Below are 23,178 nucleotides of genomic sequence, written 5' to 3' on the forward strand. Positions count from 1 at the left end.
CGAAGTGGTCGTGTCGTCTAGCCATGAGCAAATTCTCACTCTCTTCTCGCTCCCCTCGACAGTCGCTGGTTCGAAATGGAGCGAGGGGAGATGATTGCGTTCGCGTCGCGATTAGAATGGATTTCATCGTCGCGATTTCAAGAACGCTCTCCCGCGAGAATGTAGCGGAACGAAACCGGAGACGATAAATCTGTCGCGCGCGCGACATTGGTTCCGCGACTTCCTTCTCGCAAATGCGAAAATGCGAAGTGGTCGCGGGGGCGGTCGAGACGCGTCTGATTATCGACATATCCGTTCGCCTTAACGCACTTATTCGGAAATTCTAAAGGTCAGCTAGAATAAATCCGCATTCGTAGAAAGCCACGAATAATAAATTCGCCAGGATATTACCGTACGTACGAGGAGAACCGGTGGATTTTCGCGTTATTTCCCTCTTCTGGCCGTGAAAGAATTCTCTTGCAAATATCGCGTTTGACTTTTTCTCGAAAGCTAAAAGCTACCAGCTCCGGAACTCCGGGCACGAATGAAATCTCGCACGTTCCCATTTACGTAAGTCCCTCGGTTGATCGCCGCGTTTCCGAAGCGCAAACGACTCGTGGATCCTTCGCGCGATCAAGAACCCCATCGGGAACGAGTCTTCCGCGATATTTCTTCACAGGTAAAAAGAAAAGAAGCGCGTTACGGGGGACAGCAAGACAGGCAGCGCGGCTGACGTACACTGACCTTATAACGAACATGTGTGTCCCGTGGTCCCTGGATGGACAGTCATTGGGTCTCACACGGGGGTAGCTCGTAGTACTCAGACGACGAAGCTTCGGATACGCATTCACGCACGCACGCAACGTCCTCGCACGATCTCGACGCGGCTACCTCGCGACGGTCACGCGTGTGAATTACACGCGTGTGTGCGCCGCGCCGTCGTACGATCCTCGTGACGTTTTCGGTGTCAATCGTCACCAAAAACTGAACCGATCTCACGATTTTGTGGTGTCTCACAATTTCGCGGCCTCCGCGCCAATATAACTTTCTCCTTGTCTTCTTCTTCCTTCTCCTCTTTTTTTTCTTCTTCTTCCTCGTTTGGGACACCGTTTACGCGCGATCGCTCCTTTCGCACCGCGGATCGCCGATAAAATAAACCGTCGCGTCTCGCGGAGAAACTACCGGAAGTGTCGGAGGAAGTAGACGGTGGAAGACAATGATGACGATGACGACGATGATGACGAGGACGTGAATGATGACGCGCGACGACGACGACGATGACGACGACGACGACGACAGTGTCTCGTGGCGGTGGTCGATAGCGCGGCGCTCTACTGACGTCGCGACGCCTCGTCGTGTCGTGGCCCGCGGCTCCTACCCTCCCGTCCCCCACGGCGCCCCACGACGCCCTCACTCACTCCGGAACAACCCGGAAACTGACGAACCGCCACCCCCGCCTCCGCAAACTACCCTTATTTCGTGCCCCCACTTGCAGCACTGCCACCACTACCATCGCCGCCATCGACAACGTCGTCGTCGTCGTCGTCGTCGTCGTCGTCGTCGTCGTCGTCGTCGTCGTCGTCGTCGTCGTCGTCGTCGTCGTCATCGTCGTCGCCGCCGCCACCCGAAGGACGATTTCGACTCCTCCACGCAGAGGAGACATCCACCCACATCTCTTTCTCCTTCCTCTTGTCTGCTTCTTCTTCTTCTCCTCTTCTTACTATCCTCGATATTTCGAAATGACTTCGATTCGATCGCGTCTGACGTGAGACGGACTTCCGGCAGAAGCATACCAGAATCGCGACTTCGTTATGCTATAAAGTCTTGCATCATGCGCGATAACGAGTTTGACCGAGAAGAAGGGTTGAATTGCCCTATCGTTAATATCATCGATTTGATTCGTAAAAATGTAGTGAAAACGTAGCAATTTTACTACAAGTGATTGTTACTGTCAGTTCCATTGTTATCCAAGGAATATCCAATAAATATCCATTGAGAGTTAAATTTAGCAAAGTTTACGAGTCACACATATAAGAACATCGCACAATACGTCGTTTTCTGGCAAAGCATCTCATTGAGATAAAAATGTTAATAGTACGAATTATCATTGTATCTAAAACGCGGCGTCACAAACAGAAAATATTAATAGATTTTGTTATACAATTTCAACATTATGTCTATGCGCAAAATGAAATTTCAAGTTACATCATTATAGAAAAATATAATTTAACGAGGCTACTTTACTCTTTCCCCTAACTTTGCAGGAGCAATAACAGTTTCGCTAAGTAAAACCGTAGAAAGCGCTTTTGCGTCTGCATCGCTTCAGAGACGCTTCTTTGTTACGTGCGCGTAAACCGCGCACAAGAGTGCGGAATGAAGGAAGAAAAGCCATCGAAGAGGTACGGAGGCGTGAAAGAGAGGGAAAATCCCGCGGGCAGTTGGCCGACCACGTGGGTGCCATCCCCCTTATCCTCCGCATGGCCACGCGCCAAATAATTCACTTGGCACGCGTAAACAATTACTCCGAAACTCATATTATCGTGTTACATTACGCGTACATATCTCACGCGTGCGTCTCCGCGGGGCGTACGTTCAAGTGTTATCTTTAAGCTTTACAACTCGCGATGATCCTACACCTCGGCATTTCTCGCGTCCCGTAGCGGAAAACTTTTACTGGTACTTGAAACGTAGAAATAGAACCATCGTCGCGACAAGATTAATTTCGAAGATCGAAAGAAGTAAACATGAATCTGGCAAACGGTATATTTTAATTTTTTCAACAGTGCAATTAAAAATTGCATAACAACATTTGTAGTAATCCGTGATGGATTATTGGTATGAATTTTATTATTAAGTAATAGTTATGAAATTATAAAAATTTACAAATTAAATCATCACGGCGCAAACGTGCTATATTATGTAATCGTTCATTCTTCTCGGTTAATATCCTTTCTATGCCTGCGGCTCACTGACGGGCGCTCTACATTTCCTAAATCGGTTTGGGCAATCGCCAAACTCGATTGCCGATATCGAGGGTGAAGACCCGCGATCGTAAGATGGGCGCAATGAACGCTTTGAGATACGGGCGTTTTAAGTAAGCTCACGAAGTTTAATGCAAGAATTTAGCTAAATAGGTCTTTGTCTTCCAAAATACAGAAATTCTCCAATTCTCCGATCTAAATGTATCATTTATCTGCAAATACATACAGGTCACTGTGTCAGAAAGTTTGCAGGAGTTTGTTAGTCGAAAGAATGCAGACTACATGTCTGTCCTTCACTCGACACGCGCGCATCACATAGTTATTTATGAGTTATTTATGATAATACCTGTACGTGAATACCATATTGATTTACATCTTAAGTTGACAGACATTGTTGTTGTAGCAACAAAATATAATACCAGCGAAATAATTTATCCATTCATTATCTATCATGCTACCACATTTCACAAGACGACTTTTAAATTATTAATTATCATAAATGATTATAATATTGTTTAACGATCTTATGTTCTACGTATATATGCATTTGCTTCGTAATTTCGATTTGAAAATGTGAAATATATACGTGTGTGAAAAAAAGGAAGTGAAATACATACAACAGAGAATATGTAGATTTAACCGTAAACTGATATTCTCTCTCATTATTACGATCCGTTACCACAGGTTGCGATATCTATACTTCGATTGCGTAATAAACGGTCATTGGCCACTGCATAAGTTATGCAAATCGATGGCGGATGATTTAATCGATAAACTGGATCGAGCGCCGAGGACCACACACGATCTGTGCTCGCACCTTCGAACAAAATTGTATGTTACGTCGCAGAGTTATTTCCTCGAAGTAAATGTGTACAATCGCTGCGGATGATTTACGGGTTGATCGATTCGAGTTGATGCGTTTCGAGCATTGATTAAACTCCGAGGAATCTTAAAGCCTCGAACAACTGCCATCTACAACTGCCTAACACCGATCTAAATTGCTTCACGTTTGTGACTACGAACTGAGAGCGAAAGGACGTCATATAATATTACACACAAGACAAAAGCGGGTATCATAAACGAATAAACAACTTTGTAACAAACGCAGTCGATCGCAACGGGGCCCTCAAATAAAATTTTCTACCGACAAGTATCTTCATCTCGTTAAAGCTACATGGATGTCAGTGTAGGCCTTTTTTGGTGCCGCTTTATAGAGCTGAACCGAAGATAGATTTAAAAGATTTTCAGGTAAAATCTATGACACTGAAATGTCAGGATTTTCTATATAGGTTTTCCTTTCATAAGTTTCGTCCGTTTTCCGAACCGGAGAGTTATTCAGAATTATTCATGCTTCGCTATGTATAGAATAAACTTGGCGAGAAAAAACCTTTAATAAAAAAAATATTAATAAAAGTCTAGAAATTATTTAGTACCTTAAATTACATAAAGAAAATTCAAAAATATATATAAGTAAATGGAAATATTATTATATATATCTAGATATTTTAAAAATCAATAGAGAGAATTCGCTACATCTTATACATTTTCGATTGCACTTTTTTCTTCATTAAACCCATTTAATTTTGCGTGAAAAATATTACGTGACATATTTAAGAACTAAAAAATCTCTTCATCTATTTTTTTTTTATTTTCGGCTCTATTGTGATCAGTATTCTATTTTTGGCTGCCGAATTCTAATTTTGCGAGGGCGCCAGCTGAGAACAAAAAACTACGAAGGAAAGTGTAGGCGGGTAGCTCATTCGTTTCCCTCATCGCGGCTCATCTCCTCATGCTCTTCCTTGAAGATTTAGCCTGCGTGTATGAATAACGACGCAAAAAAATAAAATCTGACATCCTCCGTTCTTTGAATTTTACGCGTGATACCGATTTGTTGATACACGGCGCTTTTAAGAATTCAAAATTCACCCGGCACTTTCGCGTGGCTTATTCAGTGAAATTCTTACGATCACCATGCTGCTATTTTTCTAGACCATATGTTCGTTTTAACGCTCGCATTATTTACCTTTGGCATGATACTGAGTATTAATTTAAAAAACGAAAAGATCCACAACGCATGTGTCGCATTCTTATATTTTTATAAATTGAAAATACTCAAATCAATATATTTCTTGCCTATAAAGATGAATGTGTAGCAAAAAGCATCGTGGAATATCATCTTCCATAAATTCCAGAATTGTCTTATTTACCAATGATTCTTTGTCATGGTAGGTATTAAATTAAGATAGCATGGTAATGCACGAAATCAAACACAATTATCACAGACGCATATATTATTTCTCAACTCTCATTTCCATTTCAACTTCTCATCTCCCTAGGTTTCAATCTTATTTGTACTGTCCAATGCCCATCCGCTGTGACCTTTCTCAAGTGACCTCTGACCTTCAACATTGCTGAAAGACCATTGAGATTCGACCAATTTCACGAATCGCCAACGACAGACGGCGGACATATTGGTGCTACCCCGCAGACGGTATTCCTATCGCGATACTCCCATCATCGGCTCGACAATGCAAAGGTTATCGACAATGGCGCTTAGCCAGAAATAGCAGACGGTGCATTGTATTTAGCAGTGTATGGGATATCTGGATGGTGGATGGTAATCCGGATTTTAGAAGCGGAAAGCTTGGCGAGTAGAAGTTTTAATGATAATGTGGGAGTAAATATTCGTGATTTTCCAAATACACGCGAAGGAGAAGATCTTTAATACCACCGTATAGTCAAATTCAATTCAGAAATTTTCGTTTCGAGCAATCGCTAAATATAATCAAAAAATCAAATCTAACGTTTTTTCTTCTCATGCGTTTCTTTCATCGCTCGTTTTTAAAAGATAGTTGCGAAAATTAATATGACCGATATGATAAGATATTTCGCCGATTGTAATTAACAATCTTAATAATAAAAGGAATATTGCATTTATAAAAATCACATAGATCTACTTTAATAAAAATATCAGAAATGTTAGAAGGAAACACATGTATATATGTATATACATACATATATGTATATACATATATGCACATATATTGCTACTCGCGGAGGATTTACGTCAGACGAGAAATTCTCCCCAGACAAATCGACGCGGTTTCATTTCTAATGTGATATATTCTGACATAGAATAACGCAAGCCAATATTTACTTTATAAGAATGTATATAAGAATGAACATAAAGATAAAATTCGGTTCAATTATACATAATAAATCAAAGTACATACTATAAAAGAATTTTATAAAATTAATTTTGTAAAGTAAAAAAATTTATAATAAAATATTCAGGATAATTTAATATACAATCCATGTATGTAAATGTTTATGGAATCTCCATTGTTGGTTGATATTGCATTTTTATATCTTCGTAGTTGTAAAATATGTGATGTTTACGTTATTCTAAAGTTGCGTACCCTGGTGCAATCGCAACCCCGCTTTACGTCAAGTTGTAGTATGCACAGAACGCTCTTAAAAGTAAAATCTTTCGCATGCAGAAACTTACCTAATCAGTAATACGTATAAAAAAGTCGACATTCCGCATCGGTTTATTACGTAGTTGAGCACACTCTCACAGCAACTTGTATAATCCTTTGAACACACACGATAGTATTCTCGCGGGAATAAATTCGTTGCGGTACACGACACGTTTTCACTCCCGAGAACGTACGTTGGGAAGAGCTTGTAAGCTCGCTAAGAAAGTCGCGGAAGACGTCGCCGATGACGGTGGTGGATGCGGGTAAGGGGACATCTCGAAGAGATCTTAACGTTTTATCCCGTCCGAGAATAGGGGGAAGGATCTCCGTTGTACACAAAGCGAGGGAAGACGGGGGTGCGCCAGCGGCCCCGCGCGCAACCCTTACGCTCTTACGCCCACACTTATGAATCAGTGGATGAATGAATCGACTTTGCCCCACTTTCCGGCGCGTGGGTGTAACGTATCAGCCGGCTAGTCTGACATTTTCGCGCGGTGGCGGCGGCCACCCTCGCCGGCAACAGCAGCAGCAGCAGCAGCAGCAGCAGCAGCAGTAGCAGCAGCAGCAGCAGCCCGGCGACGACGTGGGCGTTGCTGACTCTATATCTACCCACGTAAGTAGACGGTAGTCTGGGACGCGACCACGCAAAAATCCATCTCCACGATCGTCCCGTTTCGGCGGAAAAACAAAATTGTCGTATCGCTGCCGCGCCGCTAGCCACAATGCTCCGCGCCTTACGTATACACACATTCGTTACGTCGGGCATTACACGACGCACGATCCCCCACCGATATCCTCCCCCCCGTCGATCGGCGATCGATAGTGTTGCCGTGTGGTGAGTCACGTTGTACATATAATATTTACATTCGATTCGATACGTACGTCGCGTCGGGAAATTGCGATAAACTCGACGGAGCAGCGAAACAAATAGCGTCGTTCGAGTCGTAGGAGCGTAGATCCGTTTTCGCGTTATGACAAAATATTTGGTCATGAGAAATTTTTAATTTATGTAGCTGACGAGCGCGTAGAATTTATATTCTTTTTAATGCTATTTCGCACGAGGGATGCTATCCCGATCGCGACCGTTTTCTTGCCGAGCTTCTTGCGCACCCTCGTTACGGACGGATCCGTCAGTGTCTCGACCTACGCGTACTATCGACATCCCCGATTGTCCGTCCGTCCATCCGTGACGCGTGTCGAGTAGAAATTAGAAACCGCAACTAATTTCCTATCCTGTTTTCATGCTGCCGGGGAAGCTATCGACTAACTTGAGAAAAGTCGTCGTAGTGCATCGCGAGATGCGGTCCGATTAGCGTTGTAGTGGTGAGTGACGTCAACGGTGTCCCTGTATCCCAAGCTCCCATTAACTTCGACCGAGCGCCGAAAAATATAAAAGGAAATTTCACGAGCGAGATACCGTGCTCTTCTCGCTCCTCCGTCCGCGATTAATTCGCCACTTCTCGTTAATGCTTCCTTCACCGATACTGGCATTTTCGGGATGGCCTTTTAACCTTGGACCGTGGCAAATGTCACTGATCGATATCATTTTCGTCGACGCATTTTTACCATCGTATGATCCGCGCGTAAAACATAAAACGACGAACGTCGAGACGTGAAACAATTTTGGCAACGTCACTCATTAAGAGATCAATATCATGCAAAAGTGGTCTTGACAGTTGCCTAACATTAAAGTAGAATAGCATAACATTGATCGCACATTCGCAAGTTGATTACGTAATTATATACGAGTGTCAATGACATAGAATTATATATTATTAATGAGTAGTAAATAAAGTCTAATGTTACACCCAAGCACTGAACGTGTCACGGGCATGTTCCTCGGCGGTTTAAACGACACTCTCGAGGCACTACTAACGTCGTCTTCGTAAAGGAATCAGCCACGTGCGACGAGGAATTACCGTTTCATTATACGGACGGCAAAGAGAGGTATAGGAGCAACGAGAGGAGGTAGTGTTGAGGCAGGCTCAAGCGTAGTAAGCATAAAATAAACTTGGAGACGCATGGGGTTCTACGTTTGCCTCACGCACGTACAGCGCGAGAGGCATGTAGCCGCAAATAATAACAGTGATTGTACAGCTCGCTTCAAAACAGCTCGTTTTGAATGAAAGAACAAATTTTCCAATTGTTAAGTTAAAATTATCTTATCCTATCCTGCGCGACATAGGACTTCAATGAAATGTTTGTTTCTTGAGAAAACTAATTCTGACAAAGCAAAACTGCGTTCTCAGATTCTATTTCCGCTACGTTTGTAATAAAATAATAACGCGGTATAGCTCTTTTTAGCTCTATTCGTAATTTATATATGATTATAATCCAATATAGTAATTGAAAATAATCGAAATCCATCTAATTTTTATTTTCTACGTTTTTTGTATCGATCAGTTGCATTTTCGATAAAATATTATTACAATTAATCATCATATTTCATTTTCAACCCAAATTTTATTTTCATAATTTTTTTTCGATATGTTCAATAGATGAACAATATTATTTTTTTCCCAACGAAATGGTGGAAAATCATATTTGAAGAGGCCCGTATAACGTCGTGGCGTGACAGCAATGCAACGGCGTCATTTTCAAGGCGATTACGCCACGGCGTTTCTAACCCTTGTATTCCAGATGGAATGTCAAGTGCGAGCTTTACAAATGAACGATCAAGGTATAGCAGAAAAGCAAACAATAGCCGGAAAATGCTTCAACTTTGCACTCGACTCTAAACGCTGCAAACTCGCTATCTGGCCGAAACGGACGTCAATGTCGAAGTCATTCATCGCGAATTACAGAGATGAAAGACTCTTTATGTGCAAATGAACAATAAAGGGAGAATGCAGTCTGTCATCGTGATGTGCAACGACCGTCGAATTGCGAGATGGTGGCGTCGACGCAGACAAAAAAAAAACACAAGAAAATAAATACGATCGTCTTGCACCCTTATTCGCAAACCTATCTGCGAGAGACATTGTGACGAAAAATCTTTATTCAGCTCCAGCGAATGACGACATAGAAGAAGTCCAGTCGAGCGCAACATCTATTGTCGATTAAAGCTATATGGGGCTGTCGTGCGTATAAGCGAACGGATAAAGCAGAAGCTGGCTCTATCGGCCGCTACGGCTTGGCGGGAATATTCCGAATATTTATGGTCAAAAATCGGACACTAGAGTCGAGGGTGACATTACCGCGGTACGTAGGCGGTATAGAGCGCGACGTACGTCCGCCACCCATTCCACGCGCACAAAACACACACACACACACACACACACACACACATACACACACACATATTATATATATATATATATATATATATATATATATACATTAAAACGTATCCGGAGAAAGAAGAGCTTTCGCGTTCTTGGATATTGTGCCATTCTCTTCGATGGCCATACATAACGGCACCCCTTTCGCTGTCTCATTCTCCGTCGCGAGCTCGTTCATTCAGAAACGTTAAATCAATGAGCGTTATTTTTGGCGTAGACTAGCGTCTGCGGCCGTACGTATGTATTAATGGCTCTTACTCTAAAAATTTCAAATGTGCATAATCAACATCGCATCGACGTTGCTCCGTATGACGTGTTTAATACGTCAGCGGACACGTTTCAATTCGGATGTATCTTTGACATATAAGAAAAAGATCAGTCAGCGATTCAAATAGTATTTCCTAAAATTTTTTTCTTTGAAACGAAGTACACAATCGGTTACAAAATTGAAAATTTGCAAACATTAGATGGAATTAAATCATAATACTTTATATGCTACTAGTCAATCTAGGATATAAATACACAAGCTAGTAAACATATAATTAATATATATTTTTAATATTATAAATTGCCTCATCTGCAAAACAATATTAATGATTTTCTATTTCAATATCCTTATGCCATTTCACTTGAGACGCATATTCGAGAAAGGTCTTGACGAAGATCTAAGCCACGACTAATAAGTAGAGGCGTACCTTTGTTTCACAATTGTACGTTAACTCTATTGTTCTATCCAAGCTAACTTCTCAGTACTGCATCCCTGTTAGCACAAATGAGAGGGGTGTGTACTGCCTTATTCATCTGCATGGTTGGATGTGAAATAGAAGCCTCTGGCAATTTATTTGCGGTTCTTGTGTGTTTATGAGTACTGTAATCGTCAGAAATCAATATAGATTTAATTTAAAACAGAGTAACGCGTTAAATATGAAAAAGATGTAGAATTTGCGCGAGCGTCAGAGTTGACAGATGAAATTTTCGATTTCCTAAAAGACCGGTTCTCCATTCTTCGAGGCGTGCACCGAGCTTCGTCGTTTATTTATGGCGCAACGATTTGCTTCGATATCGCGTAGTCGCATCGATTCTTTTTTTCAATTAAACGCCAGCGTGTCGACACGCCGGCGTTTAATTGAAATTGAGGAAGAGAAAGAGAGCCAAGATGGCGCAAATTAACGCGTCGTAAAATCCTTTGACGTTGATAATGACATTATTTCGCCGTCTTGTTCGAGGCGTTTCGAAGACGTTCGGCACATTGGAGGGACGAGAACGAGCTCGTCCAGGAAATCGGCACTCGCGTCTTATATCATCGCATGGTCCGTTCGCTAAACGATCATCGGCAAATGTCGCTGTGTTCAGGTCCGTGTCAAATTACGGTCTCACTCGCCTCGCGAGCGGTTGCAAGCGACTTTAACCCTTTCGCCGCGCGACGCGGTGCACACATATGCCGCCGAATATTTATAGCCGCCGCTGGTATTTCTTTATTTGTCTCGTTGGCATTGTTAAACGCGTGCAATTCAACGCCGCCTTTTCACGAAAGGAACATTAACGACGAGTATCGCGCGAGATACAATTAGCATCGATATCGAAGCGGGTAATTAAATTAACGCGCCGTAATTTGATAAAGTTCTTTCTCTTTTGGAAGGACGACGCATGATTGATGTCAAGGTAATTTGCCATCTGCGTTTCAGCTTTGCGATCTTAAGCTTGGCCACGCGAGAGGCAAGTCGCGCGGCAGTTACTTTACTTAAAGTGAACGATGTCGTGGCTATGTACTTGCACGCTGGATCAGCTCCAAAGATGCGTGTATTATTTCGAGTACGATTCGATTTCGCGATATACAGAAAGTTCTTTATTGTGGAAAATTGTAGAATCAGAAACATTGCCAGATATTAGCATTGTACTGGGAAGATAATATAGGAGTACTGGGAAGATAATATAGGAGAGAATAATTTTCTATCGAGGAACATATAAAAATGAAGGTAAACGTTGTTATTAAGTTAAAGAGTAATGTCGAAATAATTAAAAAAAAAAAACAAAAGATCATGAAATAGAAAATGTATTATTCTGACGGCCACTCGCTTTCGGGAGGATTAAGACGTCGTTCCGATCGGTGAATCTCTCAATTCCTAGCCGCCTAATTTGCCTATCCTCCGAAGGATCGAGGCCGGAATCAAATTAGCGGAAAACGATAAAGCGGCAAGACGGGGGAGGAGGGGAGGGCCTACCTCCGGTAAGGTGATGTCGCGGCGCGGTCGTGAAACCGGTTGCGTGGAACGTGCGCAACGCACGCGCGTGAACGTGCGCTGGCGTACGCGGTCGTCATGCCAGCGTACGCGCGCGATCGTGTCGATGTGTGTGTGTGTGTGTGTGTCGATGTGTATGCGTGGAAACCCGTTGACAGTGAGATGAGCGATGGCTCGTCAAGCTAGCTGCCGCTGACAGCTGATGACAGGCACACGCACACGTCCGAGACCACACACAATAGGCGTGCACGAGCGCGCCTTCGCGAGTACGCAACACGATAGCACGACAGTATTCCTTTTCGGACGGTGCCCACCAATTCATATGGTAATCGTGGGCCCGGCGTGCGCTATCTCGCCTTTATTAAGTGCACCGCGCCTGACCCATTTCGCTTGTCAGTCCGGCTCCAGGAATCTCTCTGAGTCACCCGATCCACGTACTAATCCACGCGACTAATGCGCTCCTCCGTCTCTGCTGGATTTTACGCGTGTTTCTTCGCCTTACCACCTTCCTTGTCCTCGAAAGTCGATGCCCGAGGATGACCGAGGTGTACAAGACAAGGGGGGAACTCGAGAGAAGTTCTACTCTATCCGGACATCCGGATTACTTGGAGCGTTATTTGCTTAAAAAAAATTTATCAAAGAGAATATAATGTCGGAAGAGAATATAATGTCTCTTTGAAGAAAAACTGTTTTCGAGTAATTTGCGATATTGGTATAGTAACGTCTTAAAATTAACAATAATAATAACAATTCTTTTCTAGATGTCACAAATATTTCACAGTTTCGTAAAGTTTAAGTATTGACTGTATATAAAAAAAAAATAAATTTGTGATATATTGCTCGATGTTAGATTTTTATGACTTTAATATTCTACTGGCCCGATTTTTTTCTCAGCCCTCCTTACCGCGGAAATAATAAACCAATGGTCCGTAGAAAATCGGCCAGCGTTATAAATTGTAATACTGTTTGTTCAGTAAAATGTCGTACGTTATGTTTCGTTATAACGAATGGCGATACTTTCATGGAGAAATATCATGGGTTTAACGATATATATTCCAGAAATTCAAAGCACTTCACAAATATTTCAACGACATTGCGCGAATTCGCAAAAGCTTACACGGGAGGATACAAACGTAATACAAACTCCCACGACATTCCTAAATGAGAAATCTGACCTACTGTACAGAACGATCGACACATTCGCATTTTTCGTAAACGCGTCATATTTCAATCGACAATTGACCTTTAAAAAAGATAAACCGCATAGTCGGTTCTCAATAACAAAAATTTTATTATGTATAAGAAAATCATCATTCTTCATATCATTTTCCTTTCTATTTTTTCCTAATTCACCTCATTTTCTTGCACTCTTTCTCTTCCGACGAATTATAAAAAGTATAATTGATGGTTATACATAAAGACCGCTTGCTGAACGAAATATCTCGCATCATGTTTCGCGTAATAAACAGCAATACGGTGTTATCGATTCAATAGTGCCGCCTTAATTAAACGTCGCAAACATCATTGTGCAATCGCACGCAGGTCATTCTCGGTATTATCGTGAATTCCAGTGCGCCACAAGTTCACAAGTTCAAAGTTCCGCGACGATGAGACGGTGGCAACAAAGACGGACATTTCCACGGCGTCATTAATTCCACCAATTCTCGTAACACCAATATTCCGAATCGCTAATCGTCCCGCTTCGCGGTTTGGTCGCTGACGATAAATAGCCGTGGTTATTCTGCCGGAATGGGGTGGAACGGAGAGCCGCCCGACACGGGAGAGAGGACCGGACCGAGGGAGGAGCGGGAAGGAGGAGGACAGGTTGTCATAAATTTAAGGAACAATTAACATTCACAGTTAAGGCCTGTGGGAACGGGCCATTAGCCACACGTATCTGTATCGCCGTGAGCGAGCGGAGAGGAGCCGTCCGACGCGAGAGTCCGTTTAGGCCGTCGCGAAAGGGATTCACGCGCCGCGTGAGAGCACGCCGCGCCGCGCGATGCGAATGGGATATGGGGATGAGGAAAAATGAAAAGGAGCGCGATGCATCGCGCCGGGGTCGCAGGTTAAACTGTTCTCTCAACGGCATGCCTGATTTATTAATCATCCAATGCCGCAGGCTACCTACGTTATTATCCTCTCTCGTCTGCCACTTCGTTTCTCTTTCCTCGAATGGGAGCTGTCCGTTGCGATCTTTGGTCCGCCGCACCTGTCACCGGGGATCAGAATCGGTTACTATGTCTAACTAACGTATCGAGACTCACCCGTTTCTTATCTGACACGTAAATCATGGTTGACGATAGCTCGAGACATGCTGACTCTCCACAAAGCAAATTATAATTTCAGAAAAGAAACTGCTAAAATCAAAATCTTTGATGCTTCGTCACGCTTTGTATTCGTGGACTGTAAAATAATATTCAAATAAATCGAGTCGTCTCTGGGATTCTTACGTAGACATTTTCAGCAGACACCTCCGCATTTCACGATGACGGAAAGCGAATCGGTCATCCGCTTCAGACGCCGTCTCCAGATATACGCGTATCGATTATCGGATCGAAGTTGGCGCGACGAATTCCGTATATATTGATGATGCGAGATATTAAATTCGGAAACGGAACCGACAGAGTCGGTCGGGGTGGTAGAAAGGTCCCCCTCGTCGACAGAGAGCTCCCTAATAGAGACGTCGATAACAGTTCCGGCAGTTAATATAGCATTCCACGCGTGTGCGCGCGTGATAGTATCTCGTTGCCATCGGCCGTTACTCTTTTGACGCCCAGGAATTCATTTCAATTACAAATTTGGTCGGCTGCTGCGTGTTTCGATAGATCTGATATCGACGGTGCGAAATGTGCGACATGTACCTTTCACATCTCTCATCTCCCTCCATTATTTCAATACCTTAGAGAAATAACTATTCTAGTTGATAAAAAAAAAATAGAGGAAGAGAATTTACGTTTTCATATTATTTGAAAAATACAAAATTTCTAAAATAATCTTTATCAAATCACAACTGTTAAACGCTAAGCGGAAATTGATTGATTAAGATTTTTGCAAAATACGACTGCGTGCATGAGAAAATTAATTTGTTGAGTTCTGACATGATGAACGTCAATATATAGCACATAATATTTAAATTAGCAAATTTGTAATCTAATATTATTACTCATTAAGTCGTACAAATATGAATATCTTAAGTGATATTAAATTTAAAAATTATTCGATATTAATTGTTAATTAGCCAAACAATTTTCGTTTCATTAATTTTTTTAATGAGCAAAAATTTATGACGTGATAATAAATTTCACAGGCGTCATACACTATCGATCTCTCCCCAAATATGTGAACGTACAAAAATATCTATTTTAAACATTCAACAAATTGTAACTATGTAAAGGTGCCGTGCACAAACGCAAGGGGCCTTAGCTCTTTTTTTTTGAGGCTACACCTACGACTACAGAAGACAAGATGTTCTCCTCGCCCTTTCTCTTTTTCCCCCGTTCCACACACCGACACCACCATTGGCCATGCATCACGCTCTTTGTGTAACGCTACACCGTACGCGTTTATCCGAGCCTACCCGCACGATAAACATCGCACCGTTATCGATATCTGTCCATATCGATCAAAGGGCTCGGGGATAATAAGGTCGTCCAACAATGTCGTGGGAGGCGGGTATCGGGACCATCGAGACAATGTCGCCTTTCCCGGATCACAATTGCGACTATCGCTTTCTCGTATTTACGGTACGCGAGACACGCACCTTCGATCGTCCTCACTAAGGTAGATAGACGAATATTTATTGCCGAGGATTATGAATAGAAGTTCGTTTGCGCAGGTATAATACCATGCCAACTCCATGCTCTCGTCAAATAACGGTATCTCAAATTGGGAATGATAACTGTGTCACGATTATTACCGTACCCATATGCTACTGTCATTGAAGTATATCATAGTTTGATTGCAATTTCAATTTAATAACGCATTAATTAATGTCAATAATATATTAAACAAATTTATTTTCTTGCTTAATAATCACATTTCTTATGTGTTGTATAAAGTATAATTTTGGAGAAATACTTTTCTACTATTCAATGTGAAAACTTATTACATTTTATCGTTAAACACGTTTAACAATGCTACAATAAAATTTGAGTGAGATGAATAAAGCAAATAGAGGTACTTGCCAAATGGAAAATCCTCTTCAGAAGTGTTGTGAAAATATTCCGCCTACCGAGCGTCACTGATTAAGTTCACCGGATTCCTGGCGGATTTAATTTCCGCGAACGACGCACTTCGCGCGCGGGCTTCGTGTCTGTACCATGTAAACGTCCCACGTATATCCAAATGTCGGCAGTGCTTCGTAAGCGACGAAATCCGAGCGCGATGGCCCGTGCCGGAGATCGAAATGTCTTTTGTATGCACGGCGAAACGTATCGACGATATCTGTTCCACGGTATCCGCCCATTACTGCGACTTGCTAAGTCCCCCATATGGCGCGCTGACTCGCCGACGGCGGACTGTTTGCGCTGTTAATAATGTGCGTTAATCGCTAATTACACAGCGTCTTAATTATCAGCTCGTTGTCCAGAACGGGCGTATAAATAAACGCCGAGAAAAGCGGGTAACCGCGTTGACATTACGGTTCTTACTTATCGGCACTGAAGAATTCACGCAGGGACCCTTCGGTTTTGTCATTGTCAGATTACTATGACAAATATTTTGTTAATTCCATCTAAAAGTTCAAGGTTTGTGAAATTCGATCTTATACATAAATAAACATATTAAAATCTTAATTACAATTAAGAATTATATAATCTGCTATGTACTTTGCTCTCGGTGCATTTCCTTATCAAATATTTTTTGCAATAACGAGGAATGAAAATCGCGACATTTTTTTAATTTCTGGTCGTTTGATTGGTAAACAATAATTAATCTGTCAATAACGTTTTCTTCTCACGCAGATTACACTCTATGTAAAATTGAGTACAAAAATTAAATAAATTCCTTTTTATTTCGACGTTGTGAACTGGACAGAAAAATATATATTACATTTGTATGTAGTATGTATGCGCATTTTAAAACAATGCCTTAAATTATATCAAACTACCATATTTTTCGGACGTAATCGTTACAAAAATAATATCATTTATAATTTTCATTTTCAACATTTTTTTTTTTTCGGGAATACGTATTACTCCTAGTATTAATACCCCTGTATAACTATTTTTGTAAAAATCGATTAAACTTAAAAGAATAAAGTATCCATATCTATTTACAAATAGTCATCTCTGGTCAGAACAATTGCAAGCCATCGAAACTGGGATTGTAAACATGGCTACAGATTGGATAGACGAATGCGGCGCCAACGTAACGCTGACGCAACATGTAAAGGGGGAACAAACGAGATAGATATGTCTCTCGCGCAAAATCCAACAGCGTATCATCTCGAATTTATCGAAAGCATAGATTCTTTTTATTCAAATGGATTAGAATTATTAAAATATATGATTACGGATAATTATTAACACTTCAATAATATTTATCGCTATCAATGCAAAAGCAAACAAGCATAATCTTAATACAATATGATAAATAAAGTTTACGTCGTTATTTCAAACGAATATTATATACCTGCTGTTTGTCGTGTAAATCGTAATTAATAAATATCATTAAAACGTTGTTATAAATAACAACTCGCGCTGAAACGGGAACCGAGAGAAATTCAGGCGATGCTGGAAGACCGAAACTCGAAGAGGCGAGGTGCCCGCGGACCGGCTCCGAGTGAAGCGATCTGAGACGAAAATAAAAACCAAAATAAACAAAATCGAAAAGAACGAGAACGTGGAAGGGGGTTAAGGGAAGAGAGAGCGAGCTCGCAAAATCGCCGTGGCCGAGGGCCCCGAGGTGGACGACGCGCAGGGCAATAAATATCGTGCGATTAGATCTCCGATGCCGCCGCTGTTGGGGTTGGTTACGAACAGAGGGAGCAACTATTAATCACTCCATGTTAATCAAGCCGACCGCTAAGTAGGCCGCGCCGCGGCATTAAAGTGCATTGCCACGCATCGTATTGGCGTGCCAACGAGACGCGTATTATATACGCGTAGTACATAGGCCGGAGGATATACAGAATAGAGGATATATGAAATAGAGAGGAGACACATGGCGAAAGAGAGAGAGAGAGAGAGAGAGAGAGAGAGAGAGGGCCTAGATAGCTCGAACCACGTGTGTGGTTAGCCCTTAGCCTTCTATTCGACTCCGAAGTCCCTACTCTAAAAGATCTATACCTACCGCAGAGCACGCGCGCGTTCCTCATTTTTGAGAAATTAATCTGGACTAATTGCCACGTCGGACAAGAGGGAGCTCGCTGCCGGTCCCTCCGCCGATGAATTATAGTATTCATCTCTGCAAAAAACATATGAATTAAAAGGAATTCGTAGAAATTCATTCTACAAAATTATAAGCCCCGTTCTCCAATGGAAAATTGGTTTAGATTTCGACACCTTTCTATTCTCTTTTGATTTTATATGTATGTATTCGTGTATATGTCATAACAAAGAAATAAAAAATATTCATTGATAAAGAAATTATAATATAAATTCAGCTATATTCACTCTGCACAAATTACGGTTAATTATATTTGTTAAAGTAATCCTTTAATTAATTGCTTGTAAATAATATACAAATATGAAACTAAAAAAATTAAAATCGTTATTTCTTTTAACAAAAAGTAAAATTTTATTTTGCCGAATAAATCATTATTAGATCCTTTTAATTTGCCTTTCTTTTTCTTATTGATTTATTTCGTTTCGCAACTTATCATTGACGCGCATATGAATCAGATTCGAGTCATACAAGCATACAAATGATCCGATTTGCGATTTGAGTTTCTGATAGATCGCACCTCAAACAAATGTAAAACGACTGATCGAACGAGGGAACTGGACGTGAGGGAGAAGAAACAGCGAGATGACGCGAGGTCTTTATGGACTTGTTTGTCCCTCTGCGGGTTTTTACGAATTATTTGAAAAGTTCCGTCGAAACGCACCCGAAAGATCGTTTTGGACAATCACGCGATAGTTAGATCATGCAATCTTCTTGTTCGCAGTAATAGAAATTCCCGTCAATACCTCTAAAAAAAAAGTTATTGTTTCAGCTTAGCGCTTATTAAATCGATCATCCAATTAAGTTACAATCGACTATACCGCGTTACTTATGTAAACATCTTTTCGCTCTACGCTCAAAGATTCACAAAGCGAAAGCAGATGCACGTGATGCAATCAAAAGACTCGAGGCAATAGAAACCTGATTGTTGGCCAGAGACCATTCTCTTTCCTTTTGCAGATAATTACGACATAAATAATACTAATAATTCAAAAGCTCCCTTTTTAAGTGCAGACTTGGACAAATTTGCTCCGCGTGATATAAAGCGTTGTACCCCTCGAGACTCGATCCTTCTCCTATTCCTACCAATTCTCGACTGTCTTCTCTTTTGCTCGAAATAGCATTTATACAAACACCGATCCGTTTTCCCGGTTAAACCTCGGCTTCTGCTATCCCCCTCTGATCTGATCGGCCAGCGTCCGGCACGGGCCGAAACAAGGCGGACTACTCGCGCGTGCAGCAGCGGTGCATGAGGACGACGTTGTACAAAAGTAAATAAAGTCTCTCAAAAAGACTGAGAAAATATGTCGATAAATCTAATGTCTAACTGAGATAGGTACGGGGCCCGGAGAAACAGTTGTCTCGCGCGCGCGGCTGTGCCCAGCGATCACGATGGACGATTGTTTCCCATGGCGCCAGTAACCCGGACCAGAAGTTACTTTCGGATTGTCTCCCGTGAGCCGAGAGCGTGGCGAGAAGGGCGACGATCTTTCCACCTCTGAGAAAGTTTTCGAATTCTTTCTATCCACGACGACCTCTTTTCTCGTCGTCGTCGTCGTCGTCGTCGTCTCTTTCCCCTCTCTCCCTCTCTCGGTCTCTTTTTCGTGTTACCTCTCGACATTTACGCCCAAAGTGTGCCTGCGTCATTTATGTCTCGAGCGTAACTTAGAATGTGATTTGATTTGACTATGATGAAAGCAAACAATTTACCTACTGTATCTTTTTTATCTTTAGTGCAGCTAAACGATTTAGAAAAAAATAAGTTTACGATAAAATGTCACTATAACGATTCATCTTAGCCAGTATAGCTTTGTAATGTTTTAATCTGGAATTTATATTATTAAATTTTGGATTTTTATGATCGTTTCATTATATATTAAAAATATAAAAGGTAACACATTTCATTTTTTTCTATAAGATGACATTTAAGTATGTCAAGTATGACCGAGTTTATTAAATCTTTTGATTTTAGAATTAGATTTTAAGAATGTTAACAATCTAAAATTTATATTTCTCAGTATACATTAATTACACAATATATATATATATATATATATATATATATATATATATATATATATCCCTTATTTGTTATCAGTTTTTGGCATGTCGAAATCCGCTGTTTATCATTAAGTAAATTAAGTAGAGTAACGTACATCCCTCAGGTGAGAGGGAAGCAATGGGCCATAAAACGCGTGCGAGCGCACTTAATTTATGCCCTTCCTATCACCAAGTCTCACTTTTAAGGCCGCCGGGTAAAGCCCCCGAGGCCCAAGGCGTTACTCGCGTGTGACGCATGCAATTTCTCGTGGAATTATTCCACGTACGCCAACGGCAGTTCGTGATATATGGTCCGGCGCGCGAGAGACGTGTCCCTCCTACACGCATGACCCCTTGACTCCGGTCCGAATATTGAATCACTTTAATATCTCGGAACGAGATACACGATGCACGACCAACCGTGGCCCGCTCCGATCTTCCAGGCGTACGTTCAATTACGTTCGCGCCACGCGCGTACCTGCCTACGTAATCTTACGACAACGTCGAACTACCAGGCTACTTTACCACCGAGTATCCTCGTAAAACATTTCCCGGTCCTCCGTATTAGTAATCAGGAAGTAATTTCCCGACAGCAGATTTATAGCGATTGGAAAAGAATTGATTTTGTCGGAATATAATATAATATTAAGAGGACGATAATAAATTGTCAATCAAAACAAAAATATTAAAAGTCGCTCACAATCTATCTCAAAATAATATATCGCGTCATATATATATATATATATAAAAAAAAAAATAAATTAAAATAAAATAAAATTAAATTAAATGAATTATACTTGTTAGATTTTCAGAGTGATCCAGAAATCTCGCATTGTTAATCTGTAATGCAATTAACCATTAATTTATTAAACCAACAATCTTAAAGCACTGATCTTAAAATTCTATTTTCGGCTAGGCCATTTATGAGGTATAATTGCGGGTTTATTCCCGAATGGGAATGGATAAAAAAACTTTTAATTTAATCTTTTTTTTTAAAGTGTGTATCTCTTGTGTCTAAATGTACACATTTTATTTAAAATTGTACATAGAGAATCGCTGTCCATTCAGTTCACGTGTTTTGATTTTTAGTTAATTCGTTAATTAACAAATTGTAATAATATATTTGCGCGTAAATTTATTTGTAAACTAAATAAAAATAATAAATGTTTAAACTAAAATTTTGTAATGTCGAATTATAAAAAGCCATAATAACAACGTGTTCACTTAATATACAAATGATATAACCTACACAAGACAATTCTGTTTATAGGTATACATAATCTTTGTATTAAGGCTCTTGCAACTATCTCGAATTGTACGTCATCAGATAGCTGCAGTAAATCAGCAGTAGCCTTAAATAAACATATAAACAAGTATTTATTACATAAATATTTCCAGTTGACTTCTATCGCAATCTCATGATACTATATCCATAAATAATCTTAATAAAATTCTATTACATTATTTAATCAAGAATTAAAAAGTGTTAAAAGAATTAAAAATACGACAAAATAAAATTATATATAGAGGATTGTATAAAACACTACAAGACATTTTGCAAATAGAATTTTTTCGTTATTTAAATAGAAAAAATACTTTGTAATATTTTATGTTATGTATCTTGTGCATAAAGACAATCCAGGAAACACACAGATATTAGTATTATGAGATTTCCAAAGTTTATTCATCAATTGACAGCGTTTTCAATATAAAATATCGACTAAAAACGTCTACTGGAGGTATGTGTTAACGATATCGATGTAGCACGTTACACCAAGTCACATGACATATAATTTTTTCGAGTCTCATGTCCAAGTTAAAAAATAATCACCGCACCGTATTGTTCCTATATTGTTCCAAAGGAGCAACGATTATGTGCGAACTATCTCAGACACTAAGTCTCGACGTGTCAACTGCAACGTGTCAAACGGAAAATCGTGCGTTTAAGTAACATTGCATTCCTAACGAGTACATGGTCACTTGGCTTGATTAAAGCGTCCTTTAGTATGTCGTCGCGGTTGCGCGACGGCCGAAGTCGTAAGCAGATTCTCCTCGAACGTGTCAACGGTAAAGTCCTGCTCTTTATGTATTTTGGGCATGATGCGGCCGCTGATCGGCCCGTTCCGCCTCAAACGAACATTCACCGCGCGATCCATAATTCCATTCCTAAACTGTTGCTTCTTCTTCTGCGCTTGAAGCTGCTTGGCCGTTCTGGAAGGAGGCAGCGGCGGTGGCATCTTCGGCGGCGGTAACCGCGCGGTCGGGACGCCCGGCAATCTCGGTGGACCCGCCATTCTCGGCGGACCTGGCATTCGCGGCGGGAAACCGGGATGCGGGAAACCCGGCCCGGGTGGCGGCGTCGGCGGCGGCATCACCCCGCGCATCGGCGGCGGTCCATACCTAAACGGCCTGGGTCCGTAGAGCGGCGGACTCATCGGCGAAATAGGCGGCATACCGGGTAGTGGAGGTGACATCGGACCGAATCCTGGCGGTGGGCCCGCGATACCGTATCTCTGCGGCGGAAATGGCCCACCGTTCACGAAGCCTCGTCGCGGCATCGGTCGGCCTGTCGGGTTTTTCAACGAGCGTGCCTTCTGAGAATTTCTCTTAGTCGAGACTCCCGCGGGATTCTCCGTCGTCAAAATGACTCTACTCGTGTCGATCTTCTCGCCGCGTTTAGCCTTTTTTAAATCGGAAAGATAAATGTCGCGTTCGACGGGATGTCCACGTGCTTCCCCGAAAGCTAAACACAGGTAGAAAAAGAGATCTCGTTTGGAGAACAAACTTTATC

At 41.4% G+C, this 23,178-nt stretch overlaps 2 protein-coding genes and 1 long non-coding RNA gene across 7 annotated transcripts in view; 1 reads left to right on the forward strand and 2 right to left on the reverse strand.

Moving 5' to 3' along the window:
* The window catches only part of LOC105432505 (uncharacterized), a 117,413-nt gene extending 110,626 nt beyond the window's left edge, over nt 1-6,787 (reverse strand). Inside the window, exon 1 of one of the 2 annotated variants that reach the window (XM_089085182.1) lies at nt 6,469-6,787. In XM_089085182.1, the coding sequence (XP_088941308.1) occupies nt 6,469-6,500 (32 nt within the window). In that variant the 5' untranslated portion in view covers nt 6,501-6,787. Of the gene's footprint in view, nt 1-723; nt 1,357-6,468 lie in introns of those variants that run through there. The other variant, XM_011647354.2, reaches the window with a different exon arrangement.
* A 2-nt stretch (nt 6,788-6,789) lies between these two features.
* Nucleotides 6,790-23,178, forward strand: part of LOC148937960 (uncharacterized) — a 30,220-nt gene continuing 13,831 nt past the window's right edge. Inside the window, exons 1-2 of one of the 4 annotated variants that reach the window (XR_016141351.1) lie at nt 6,790-7,052; nt 7,696-7,762. This is a non-coding gene — a long non-coding RNA (uncharacterized LOC148937960). Of the gene's footprint in view, nt 7,053-7,502; nt 7,763-23,178 lie in introns of those variants that run through there. The other 3 variants (XR_016141350.1, XR_016141352.1, XR_016141349.1) reach the window with 3 other exon arrangements.
* LOC105432504 (uncharacterized) overlaps nt 21,360-23,178 on the reverse strand; it is a 40,643-nt gene continuing 38,824 nt past the window's right edge. The window contains exon 9 of the mRNA XM_011647351.3: nt 21,360-23,130. Within this exon, the coding sequence (XP_011645653.1) occupies nt 22,364-23,130 (767 nt within the window). The 3' untranslated portion in view covers nt 21,360-22,363. The remainder of the gene's footprint in view (nt 23,131-23,178) is intronic.

Source organism: Pogonomyrmex barbatus, unplaced genomic scaffold (assembly GCF_055798465.1).
Source record: "Pogonomyrmex barbatus isolate J1 unplaced genomic scaffold, ASM5579846v1 scaffold1, whole genome shotgun sequence".
Taxonomy (NCBI): domain Eukaryota; kingdom Metazoa; phylum Arthropoda; class Insecta; order Hymenoptera; family Formicidae; genus Pogonomyrmex; species Pogonomyrmex barbatus.